The 12,804-nt window shown below is 42.7% G+C and overlaps 1 protein-coding gene across 5 annotated transcripts in view; it reads left to right on the top strand.

Moving 5' to 3' along the window:
* Positions 1–11,548, top strand: part of SMARCAD1 (SWI/SNF-related, matrix-associated actin-dependent regulator of chromatin, subfamily a, containing DEAD/H box 1) — a 51,566-nt gene extending 40,018 nt beyond the window's left edge. For 3 of the 5 annotated variants that reach the window (XM_035112284.2, XM_035112285.2, XM_035112281.2), the window contains 4 exons: positions 950–1,068; positions 5,218–5,400; positions 6,029–6,138; positions 7,139–11,542. In XM_035112284.2, the coding sequence (XP_034968175.1) occupies positions 950–1,068; positions 5,218–5,400; positions 6,029–6,138; positions 7,139–7,200 (474 nt within the window). In that variant the 3' untranslated portion in view covers positions 7,201–11,542. Of the gene's footprint in view, positions 1–949; positions 1,069–5,217; positions 5,401–6,028; positions 6,139–7,138 lie in introns of all 5 variants that reach the window. The other 2 variants (XM_035112283.2, XM_035112287.2) reach the window with 2 other exon arrangements.
* Positions 11,549–12,804: the final 1,256 nt, after the last annotated feature.

Consider the following 12,804-nt stretch of genomic DNA (forward strand, 5'->3'; position numbering starts at 1 on the left):
TGTGCTGGTATCAATTGTGCTGTGTTTTAATGTCACTAAATCCTGTAGAAAGCCGTTTGAGTGTTAGGCTTGGATGTGGGAAGACTTCCTGGCAATATGAGGATGGATGGGAGCCAGAAATAACTCTAGTCAGGGTTCAGAAGTCAACAGATTCCTTCCCCATCCACCTCCCCACCAACACCTTGGCTTGTAATTAACCCTGGTTAAAGTTCTTGCCTGCTCTCCAATTTACCCCTTGCTCGTATCTGCATAGGGTGGCCTTCTCCAACCTGGTGCCCACTAGATGTCATGGAACTTTTAACTCACATCATCCCTGAAGATTGACCATGATGACTGGGGCTGTTGGGGGTTGTAGGCCAAAACATCTGGAGCACCCCAGGTGGGGGAAGCCAGTAGGGACTCATGTTTTCATCCTTCACCCTAAATTGTAACTCCATTGTCCTTGAGTAGAAAGTATACCTATTTAACAAAAATGGATGCAGATATTGTTCAAATACTTGTTGAATTAGTTGGCTGTTGAGTACTCAGTCGATCAAGAAACATAAAGGCTTGTTTTTAAAACACCTGAACTTTCCAGTCTTGAGATCTAAAATACACATTGAACTGCTGAAACTTGGTACTTCAGATCACATCATATTGTTGTGCTATGTAAGCTAGGGTAAAGTGGGGCATTTTCTCTCTATTCCTGTGTTTCATTGCGAATATACTGGTTGCTCCAAGTATAGTCTTGCCTATAGCTTCAAATAATTACTCAGCACTTGTAAGTTTGCAGCCCGTAAAAAGGCCAGCATGCTGTTTATCTCCTGATTGTTCCATAGTGTTGAAGAGAATTTGAATCTTACACAAGGTGGCTTTTGTTCAAGTGCCTGAACTCTGTGGATATGTATAAAACAAACTTTCAGGTGCATGCATGGGTTTTTTTCTTAAATACTGCTCTTTCATCCTTTAGGGTGACAGGGTTGTCCTGTTCAGCCAATTTACTATGATGCTGGACATCCTAGAGGTTCTTCTGAAACATAAGCAGCACCGATACCTTAGACTGGATGGAAAGACACAAATTTCAGACAGGTAGGTCTTCCACAAGAACACAAGGAAGCATTATCGGGTCCAACCAATAGTCATTTCTACCTCTATTTGAGCTTGACTCTGGGAAGTACTGGGGATTAGAGGAGATCTATAAAACAGCTCAAGTTAATGAAAAACTCTTGAAGCAAGATGGTTAAAATTTCTTCCCTTCTTATAATCCATAGAATGAAAGGAACTGGAAATAATTGCTATAAAGCCTAAAACAAAGATAATAATTATACAGTGCACAGTTGATTGAGCCAACTGTAGACATGCTGTCTGGAAATCATAATATAAATGACTAATGACCGCCGAAGCATGGAGCCTATACATGGCTGAATTCTAGCAATTGACAGAGCAGTGTTTATTCAGAATGAAGCCCCACTATGTTCCAACAGAATTCATGCTCGGGTTAGTGTACATGGAATTGCAGTCTGAATGTCTGAACTGACTCCATTGAAACGTATTGCTTGAAAGGAGTATCTGTAGGGTATGATCTAAAATGGTTTGCTTGTGAACATGCTTGACTTGAGCATACCTGTGTGTATCAGCTCAAATGTTGTTGTTTAGTCATTTAGTCGTGTCCAACACTTCCTGACCCCATGGACCAGAGCACACCAGGCACTCCTGTCTTCCACTGCTTCCCGCAGTTTGGTCAGACTCATGTTGGTAGTTTCGAGAACACTGTCCAACCATCTCGCCCTCTGTCGTCCCCTTCTCCTTGTGGCCTCCATCTTTCCGAACATCAGGGTCTTTTCCAGGGAGTCTTCTCTTCTCATGAGGTGGCCCAAGTATTGGAGCCTCAGCTTCACGATCTGTCCTTCCAGTGAGCACTCAGGGCTGATTTCCTTCAGAATGGATAGGTTTGATCTTCTTGCAGTCCATGGGACTCTCAAGAATCTCCTCCAGCACCATAATTCAAAAGCATCAATTCTTCGGCGATCAACATTCTTCATAGTCCAGCTTTCACTTCCATACATCACTACTGGGAAAACCATAGCTTTAACTATACGGACCTTTGTCGACAAGGTGATGTCTCTGCTTTTTAAGATGCTGTCTAGGTTTGTCATTGCTTTTCTCCCAAGGAGCAGGCGTCTTTTAATTTCGTGACTGCTGTCACCATCTGCAGTGATCAAGGAGCCCAAGAAAGTAAAATCTCCCACTGCCTCCATTTGTTCCCCTTCTATTTGCCAGGAGATGATGGGACCAGTGGTCATGATCTTAGTTTTTTTGATGTTGAGCTTCAGACCATATTTTGTGCTCTCCTCTTTCACCCTCATTAAAAGGTTCTTTAATTCCTACTCACTTTCTGCCATCAAGGTTGTGTCTACTCACTTTCTGCCATCAAGGTTGTGTCATCTGAATATCTGAGGTTGTTGATATTTCTTCCGGCAGTCTTAATTCCATTTTGGGATTCATTCAGCCCAGCCTTTCGCATGATGTATTTTGCATATACAGTGGTACCTAGCTAGACGAATGCCTCACAAGACGAAAAACTTGCAAAACGAAAGCGTTTTGTGATTTCAATCAAGACTCGCAAGTCGAAGTTTCCTATGGCGCGCTTCGCAAGACGTTTTTTTTTGGTCCCATAGGGTGCCTCGCAAGACGAAAAAAAAATTTCCGTCTTGCGAGGCACCCTATGGGAAACCGCACTTCAATGCGTTCCTATGGGAGCCGCTTCGCAAAACGAATTTTTCGCTATACGAAGCGACTCACGGGATGAATTAAATTTGCCTTGCGAGGCACCACTGTAAGTTAAATAAACAGGTAGACAATATACAGCCTTGTCGTACTCCTTTCCAAATTTTGAACCAATCAGTTGTTCCATATCCAGTTCTAACTGTAGCTTCTTGTCCCTTGTTCTCAGGAGACAGATGAGATGATCAAGCACTCCCATTTCTTTAAGAACTTGCCATAGTTTGCTGTGGTTGACACAGTCAAAGGCTTTTGCGTAGTCAATGAAGCAGAAGTAGACGTTTTTCTGGAACTCTCTAGCTTTCTCCATAATCCAGCGCATGTTTGCTATTTGGTCTCTAGTTCCTCTGCCCTTTCGAAATCCAGCTTGCACTTCTGGGAGTTCTCGGTCCACATACTGCTTAAGCCTGCCTTGTAGAATTTTAAAATTTTAAGCATAACCTTGCTAGTGTGTGAAATGAGTGCAATTGTGTGGTAGTTGAACCATTCTTTGGCACTGCACTCCTTTGGGATTGGGATGTAGACTGATCTTCTCCAATCCTCTGGTCACTGCTGAGTTTCCCAAACTTGCTGGCATATTGAGTGCAACACCTTAACAGCATCATCTTTTAAAATTTTAAATAGTTCAGCTGGAATATCATCACTTCCACTGGCCTTGTTATTAGCAGTGCTTTCTAAGGCCCATTTGACTTCACTCTCCATGATGTCTGGCTCAAGGTCAGCAACCACACTACCTGGGGTGTACGATACCTCCATATCTTTCTGGTATAATTCTTCTGTGTATTCTTGCCACCTCTTCTTGATGTCTTCTGCTTCTTACCACTTTTGTCCTTTATTATGGTAATCTTTGTACGAAATGTTCCTTTCCTATCTCCAGTTTTCTTGAACAGATCTCTGGTTTTTCCCATTCTATTGTTTTCCTCTATTTATTTGCATTGCTTGTTTAAGAAGGCCCTCTGCTATTTTTCGGAAATCTGCATTCAATTTCCTGTATCTTTAACTATCTCCCTCACATTTTGCTTGCCTTCTTTCCTCGCTATTTGTAAGGCCTCATTGGACAGCCACTTTGCTTTCTTGCATTTCCTTTTCATTGGGATGGTTTTCATTGCTGCCTCCTGTATAATGTTACGAGCCTCCATCCATAGTTCTTCAGGCATTCTGTCCACCAAATCTAAATCCTTAAACCTGTTCCTCACTTCCACTGTGTATTCATAAGGGATTTGATTTAGATTTTGTCTTATTGGCCCAGTGGTTTTTCCTACTTCAGTTTAAGCTTGAATTTTGCTATAAGAAGCTGATGGTCTGAGCCACAGTCAGCTCCAGTTCTTGTTTTTGCTGACTGTATAGAGCTTCTCCATCTTTGGCTGCATAAAATATAATTAATTTGATTTTGATGCTGCCCATCTGGTGAGATCCATGTGTAGAGTCATCTCTTGTGTTGTTGGAAAAGAGTGTTTGTGATGACCAGCTTGTTCTCTTGACAGAACTCTATTAGCCTTTGCCCTGCTTCGTTTTGGACTCCAAGGCCAAACTTGCCAGGTGTTCCTTTTATCTCTTGACTCCCTACTTTAGCATTCCAATCCCTTATAATGAGAAGAACATCCTTCTCTGGTGTCATTTCTAGAAGGTGTTGTAAGTCTTCATAGAACTGGTCAATTTCAGTTTCTTCAGCACCGGTAGTTGGTGCATAAATTTGGATTACTGAGATGTTAAAAGGTCTGCCTTGGATTCGTATCGAGATCATTCTGTCATTTTTGAGATTGCATCCCAGTACAGCTTTTGCCACTCTTTTGTTGACTATGAGGGCCACTCCATTTCTTTTACGGGATTCTTACCCACAGTAGTAGATATGATGGTCATCCAAACTGAATTCACCCATTCCCATAGTTCACTGATGCCCAGGATGTCAGTATTTATTCTTGCCATCTCATTTTTGACCACATCCAGCTTACCAAGGTTCATGGTTCTTACATTCCAGATTCCTATGCAATATTTTTCTTTACAGCATTGGACTTTCCTTTCGCTTCCAGGCATATCCGCAACTGAGTGACCTTTCGGCTTTGGCCCAGCCACTTCATCAGCTCTGAATCTATTTGTACTTGTCCTCTGCTCTTCCTCAGTAGCATGTTGGACGCCTTCCGACCTGAGGGGCTCATCTTCCAGCGTCATAACTTTTATATGCCTGTTGTCTTTGTCCATGGAGTTTTCTTGGCAGGGATACTGGAGTGGCTTGCCAGTTCCTGCTCCAGGTGGATCACGTTTGGTCAAAACTCTCCACTATGACCTGTCCATCTTGGGTGGCCCTGCACGGCATAGCTCATAGCTTCTCTGAGTTATTCAAGCCCCTTCACCACGACAAGGCAGTGATCCATGAAGGATCAGCTCAAATAGTTGAAGCCAAAACAACAATAGGATTGTATATTGATGACTGCTTTGCTTTCTCTCTCTTTTTGGTAGGATACATTTGATAGACGAGTTCAATTCAGATATGGGTATATTTATCTTTTTGCTCTCCACAAAAGCCGGTGGTCTAGGGATTAATCTGACCTCAGCCAACGTGGTCATCCTTCATGACATTGACTGTAACCCTTACAATGACAAGCAGGCGGAAGACCGATGTCATAGAGTAGGACAAACTAGGTAAGTTTTTAGTTTATGAGGAGAAACTTTAGTTGTAAGCAAAATAAATTCTCTATGATACACTGCATCAAGTATTCTAAATCTTTAGAAGAGATTTTGTGTGTGTGGAGGTGTAGGCAAGCTGGTATAACTGGCATAGTGTTGGATAAAACTTGAATTCATTTGCCATTAATTTTATACTGGAATATTATTTTTTGACAGAGGTGTATGCGATGAGACACTTACAGCAGGGGTCCCCAAACTAAGGCGCGGGGGCTGGATGTGGCCTAATCGCAGTCTAAATCTGGCCCGCGGACGGTCCGGGAATCAGCATGTTTTTACATGAGTAGAATGTGTCCTTTTATTTAAAATGCATCTCTGGATTATTTGTGGGGCATAGGAATTCGTTCATATTTTTTCCCAAAATATAGTCCGTCCCCCCCACAAGGTCTGAGGGACAGTGGACCGGCCCCCTGCTGAAAAAGTTTGCTGACCCCTGACTTACAGTCTTCATTAAAAATAATTAATGTGCAAGCACCGTTCTTTTCTGTAGAACTGCTGGAAATTTAAATGGAAATAAAACACTTGTGACAAAATCAGGATTTACAGAATTGTATGAACAAACATGTTCTTTTTATTTTATTTTAAGAGAAGTGAAAGTGATACGGCTCATAAGTAAAGGGACTATAGAGGAATCCATGCTGAGAATTAGTCAGCAGAAATTAAAACTAGAACAAGACATGACAGCAGCAGATGCAGGTAAGCTCTTGCAGCACCATTTTGAATATGCTGAGTAGAAGCAGCTCTGGGCCCCAAACTGTGAGGGAAATAAAGAAATACAATCTTTAGGTTCATTGTGCCAGGAGGCCAATGGGGAAGAGAAATGAATAATTTATGGGCAGTTGAGGTTGTGGTTCTTTGGGTTAAGATGTTAAAAAGTAATGCAAGAAAGCAGAATGTGCAGTTAAAGCAATATTTAATTCCACCATTTTGTCAACACAGCTAACAGCTGGTGCAATGGCAGATTCATCACAGGACTTTAAATGTAATGGGTGTTGGAAAAGATCTCTTACATTTCTCCTGTTCAGACATACTTCTAAAACATTGTTTTGGAATAAGAATTCTAAAGGACAAGAATTTATTGGGGAAAGAATTTAATGGGAAAACAAGTAGCGTATTGCTGTTTGTACAAACTTGCGAATTCAGTTCCAACGCAACACATTCCTGGCACCTTATTTCCAGAGTAGAAATCTCGTGTTGATTAATGGATATCTGAAGCTTTTCCAAAGGAAAGAGCCTGGGTAGTGTGCTCAGTGTAGCATTTTGAATACTAGCCCACTGCTTTGATGGCTTTCTTAAGCATTGCAGCACTTTTTCACATCTAGCTGGATGCTAGATGCTTGCAAGCCAGATATTTACTGTGCCTCTTAGCATATTGTATCACAGCTTGTGCAAGCATAGTATCAGGCTCAGCGCAACAGTACAAAACCTAGAGACTTGCATGGTTTGTGTCTCTGGTTTTGCAAGTACAGTATATATATCCAAGCTACTCTTTACATCATTAGTCCTTAGCCATAATGTAACACCCAAATTGATTTGAGGTCACTTGGACCCCCCACCTTAAGAAGCCAGCAAGGTTGCAGAAGGGGATGGATTATTATTGGTTGCAGGTTTTTTAGCTGTGTAGAACTCTGATTATTTGGTTGCATGAAATGCTTCTTCACAAATACACCTCTGACGCATTCTTTTTGTTCTGCAGGAGAAGAAGGGGCCATTCCAGCAGATATAGCAACGCTATTAAAAGCATCATTAGGTCTCTAATAATAATAATAAAAAGAAAAGTGTTGTAGATATCTTTTTAATTTGAGGGGGGAATTAAAATGTGGTGCTTCAATAATTTCTTGTTATTGAAAACATTTGTATGGACATTTATAACTTTTTGTAATTTCCTTGTTGTATTACTCATGGCATAGTTTCTTTTCCTCCCCACTCTGCTACTCCGAAGCAAAAAGTAGAGATGCCACAAAAATGTAGTGCATAAAATGCCACATAAGCTATCTTACCAAGGCCATTTTAAAATGGGATCCGAGTTTGAACTGAACTGCTAATGCTTAAAATTGTTCCATATTTTTGTAATTATTTCTACCTCCAAATATATATATAGAACCTGTCTATTTCACTGGATGTGTGGGGTTTTTTTTACATGTGCCTTATTTGAAATGCCCATATTGTTTGTCTCTCTGCTTGTTTTTATTTGAAGTACTGTAATGTTTTGTATCAAATTGTTCACAAAATAAAAATTGAACCTTGGCTGATGGTGTTTTGGTAAATGGTTTTTTGAAACCCAGAAGGAGTTTCATTTCAACTGGGAACGCAATGTAATCATAAGTTTTAAGTTCCTCAAATATACTTTTTATTAAATATGGGAGAGTTGTGCTGAGGTTTTCTGGGCAAGGAATTGGGCAAAGAATTCCAATTGCAGTTGGTTTTAGAAAGTAATGGACAACAGATCTGTTCTCCAGAAACTTTGAAACTAGTGAATCACATTTTGTTTTGATGTCTTGTACAGATTAGTTTGGCTATAGATAATATAATAACATTTACTGACTTTCTTACAGATTTTATTGTTTATACATAGTTGTATTGTAGATAAAAACTTCCTTGAATTTTGTTGGGAATAAACAAGATTATGATCATTGTGAAGTGCTTAAAATGTTAGGTTGCTTTACAAAATACATAAAAAGGGCAGGTTATACCCAGTGGTTAGATTGCAAGCTAATCTAAATATATGTTGTTACCAGGCTCCTATCTTTTCATTGCATGGATATGTCTCTTCCCAATCTCTTCCTCCTTCCACAGCCCCAATATCTCAGTCACTATTTATTTATTTTCTTTATTTATGATATGTATTATCCCACCTTCAGAACCATATGAGACTTGCATAAGTCCACAAGGTACATAAAACAGTGTTAGGAATATAAACAATAACTAACTGAAATCCCATTGACACATACCCACCAACAGGAGAAAAATAAGTTGCACATTCAACTCACAAAACTTGTCAGCATGTTAAAACTAGGATAGCAAATATGCTGCCTTTCAGATGTTATTGGACTGTGGCTCTAGCCAACATGGGCAGTGATCAGAAATTATGGGAGTTGTAATACAATAAGGCAATACGTTTTCTGCCCTCCTTGTAATACAACAACAAATTGGAGGAGTGGGGGGAGGCAAATTCTGTATAAGAAAGCCTTTTAATTTTTATTATGTTTTTATATATGTTGGAGGCTGCCCAGAATGGCTGGGGCAACCCAGTCAGATGGGCGGGGGTACAAATAATGAAATTATTATCCCCCCCAAACCTAATTGTCTCTCCCAACCTTTGGGCTGATGTTTGAAAAGGCCCTGATCAATTTCACCAGCCACAATGGGCACAACTCCACAAGCCCCTTGTCCACAGCATTGGGCCTCATAAACTAAAATTGATGCCACAGAGTTAGGGAAGACATAGCAATGGACACCTCTGCTGGAACTGGAACCATAGTGGGTAGTGCATAAAGTGCTCTGAAGTCAAGCAACTTCATCCTGAAAATGATGAAGCAAATTATTTCAGCAGGCTTCTGTTGGCTCCAAAGGCACATCTCCACCAACAGGTGAGACCAGATTCCAGTTGACCTACAAAACTGTTGCTGAACTAGAAAACTATAAATAATTTTTAAAAAGAATTATTCGCTGCCCTTATTGATGCTGTAAACTGTGCTTGTTTGGCCTTGGAAGCAAGTTCTACCCCACCAGTGCTCTGGCTGTCATCCATCTTGTTTCATCACACAGAATTCACTAGAATACAAGAGGGCATTGCGGACTCCACAGCTCCGGAGAAGGTCGCTCAGGAGCGATCGTGTCAATAGTCCTTCAGAACTCACCATTCCACGGTGAGATGAGCGCCTCAACTGGATCACCTCTTTCTACTGGAAAGTCTCCCAGAGCATTCAGCGATCCATCGTCATCTGTAAGTCTCTGAGCGCAGGCCATCTTAATTGGCCCCCCACTCTTGCAGAAGGAACAGTTTATGAGGAGGGAACCATCTGCAAAAGGCATCCACGTGAAGTCCCCCAGGACGCTTCCAGCTGTGTGCAAAACAAACCTTTCTCTCACCGGTTACACCATAACTCCTAATGTCATGGTGAAATGCAGAAGGCTCCGGGTTCAATTCCCAGTGTCTCCAGTTAAAAAAATTAAGGCAGCTGGTGTTGAGAGAGACCCTGGAGAGCTAATGCTAGACTAGTTGAACTGAACATATAATTTGACCTCTTGTAAGGCAATTTTTCAAATGTCCAAAACACAATATATAGTTGAATGTATGAGCTGTTCAATTATTGTATTTCAGGTCACAAATTGAGCCCAGATATTTTTTATTTTTTCTTCCTGGAATTTGCTTGTATATGGCAGACCAGTGCTGGTCTCAGTGAGTGGAACCAGGCTCTAGATTAGATAGGAAGGTCCTCCTTAATTCTTCAGTGCAGTGTAACCCTTGCCCTTGATTCACATGGCCATACACGCACAGGAATATCTCCACATATTCCCCTGCCAAACAAATGGTTGATAAAATGACCCTGGGGCAGGGGTGGGGAGAGGCCTGACTTCAAAAATTCTACAAGATGCTCATTGCAAAATGCTACAAAACGGGGTCGGCTTCATTTCTCCCAGAAGGTGGCAGCATTGGAAGTAAAGTGAAGGAGGTCAATGGGAAGAAGGTGGAATTAATTTGCAAAAAGAAAGGGAGATGGTCAGGGGTGGTGAGAGTTGTAATCAAAAACATCTAGGAGGTGCTAGTTTGTGGACCGTGATCATAAGAAGATGACTGGGGGCAGCCACCACTTATATCAATCTTCACCAACCTGGTGCTCCAGATATTTGGGGCTCTGACTACGATGGTCATGCTGGCTGGAGCTGATTGATGCTGTAATAGTCCAAACCATCTGGAAGACACCAGCTTGGCAATGTTGCGATTCAGTATTTATTCATTGCTTGTAAGGTATGACCTCTTGGGCTTTCTTTAGTCTCCTGACTTTGATCCTTGGGGGGTGGGGCCAGAGGCAAAGGTGGGGCGGAGCAACACCTGCAGGTTTTGCCTTTGAACATTAGGCTAGTCTTACACACACTTCTCCTTTCTCCATCCAGGCAAGCAAGAGGGATGGCTAGAGCTCAACAAAACATCAATTAGGCAAAAGCGCTCCAGCTGGGTGGAAAGCGGACCTGCTGAGAGGTGTGGCCTGGGGAAGGGGTGTGTGGCTGATGAAGTGTAGCCTGGAGTTTCAGGGGTCAGACAGAGAAGACTGGAGGGCCACATTGCCCGCTAGAGGTAGAGTCTTTCCAGAACTATATTTTTTTGTCTCTGATCGCCTCTCACTATGAATGCTTCTTCCAGCCTGACCTATATTAAAACTCAATTACTGGCATATCCTCCCCACCCCCAGTCTTTAGCTTCCCGCCTCCTTTCTCCCTCTTTCACATTCCTTTAGCACCGCTGCGATCTTTCCTCTTCAGTGTCCCGGCTTTCCCCTCCATTTCAACATGCTCATCGTTCTGATCCTCCTGGCGTGAGTTGCTGTGCCCCCCCCCACTCCCCTTTTGTCTGCATTAAAGCCGTTTTAATAAGGTGGGCAGAGGTTAAGCCAGCAGAGGTCACGTCCATGTTAAAGCACTCACGTGGGCCCCAAAGCCTCATTCACTAATGGTGCAATCACAGCAGAGTAGAAAATAGGGGAGGATGGGGACTGTTAGGTTAAGTGTGTGTTTTCCACCTCCCTAGTGTGCAGAAATAACACTGTGTTGCCCTCCTCTTTACCTTCCCCTGCATGCAAAAACAAGCTCTGGAGATGGAATGGGCGAGACCAAAAGTGGGTCCAACTGTCAAGAAGGCGGTTTCCGCATGTGCTGCAGAGGGAAGTGAGGGGCAGATGGGGCTTGTCGATCTGGGAAGGTAGCCCATCTAGGGGATGGAAAACTCATCCTAAACCTCTGCTGCCTTGCAGGACCACTTCAGAAGAAAAGACAAAGGAGTAAACAGTACGTTTCTGAGCACAATTCAAAGTGTTGGTGCTGACCTTTAAAGCCCTAAATGGCCTCGGTCCAGTATACCTGAAGGAGCGTTTCCACCCCCATCGTTCTGCCCAGACACTGAGGTCCAGTGCTGAGGGCCTTCTGGCGGTTCCCTCGCTATAAGAAGCCAAGTTACAGGGAACCAGGCAGAGGGCCTTCTCGGTAGTGGCACCCACCCTGTGGAATGCCCTCCCACCAGAGGACAAAGAGAACAACAATTACCAGACCTTTAGAAGGCATCTCAAGGCAGCCCTGTTTAGGGAAGCTTTTAATGTTCGATGGATTTCTGTATTTTAATATTTTGTTGGAAGCCGCCCAGAGTGGCTGGGGGAACCTGGCCAGATGGGTGGGGTATAAATAATAAATTATCAATATTATTATTATTATTATTATTATTATTATTATTATTATTATTACACAAATCCAGAGTGGAGTCCCTAAGATGGTTTGATGGCGCCTTGTATGCCTCCTTCTGGCAACTCCTGCAGCCAAGCTGGTGCTAACCATATTGCTCTGCTTTCCTTTAGACCACGTTGGTGAGACTGAGAGGGGGAGTTTTGTCATCTGGTCAGCACAGGCCCTCTACACACATGGCCCATGCTTGCCCTGGGGATGTCACTTCACTGCTGCTAACACAGTGGTTTGTCTTCACCCCTGGAGGTGCATCTCCACCCCCATCTCCCTTATGAACCACCCCAGATCCTATGATCATCATCTGTGGCCCCCCTTCGTGTGCCTTCTCCATGGGAAGTCCCGGGGGAGGGGGGGAACAGCACCAGAACAGGCCTTTTCTGCGGTGGCTCCCTGTTTGTGGAATGCTCTTCCTACAGAGGCTCACCTGGTGCCTTTATTACATATCTTTAGACACCAGGCCTTTGGCTGATTCAACAATCTATGGCCTTTGAAACTGTTGGGAGGTGGTATTTTTTGTTTGCAACTAGGTTATGTATATTTGTGCCTTTCTATTGCAAACTGCTCTGTGATCTTTGGATGAAAGGCAGTATAGAGATTTAATAGATAACAATAACCTCTGCCTCCAGATCCTACCACTGTGGCATTGCCAGTGTCCCCTAAGTTCCAGGTTGGGGCCCTGAAATATCAGGGTCTGTGATGCTCCTGACCTGGCAACCCTAAACTCACATGTATTAATTCTTACCTGGAAGCAAAGGGTAAGTAGGGCACTCGTGGTGTCAAGAACATTTCACCCCACCCTCAACACTCATCATTGTGCATTGGATGGACATGGCTGTCACTTTGCTGCCACCCGGACAACATCATTACTGGCCCCAACAACATCCAACATACCATCTCAGGACTATTTAA

This window comes from Zootoca vivipara, chromosome 9 (genome assembly GCF_963506605.1).
Source record: "Zootoca vivipara chromosome 9, rZooViv1.1, whole genome shotgun sequence".
In the NCBI taxonomy this organism is placed as follows: Eukaryota; Metazoa; Chordata; class Lepidosauria; order Squamata; family Lacertidae; genus Zootoca; species Zootoca vivipara.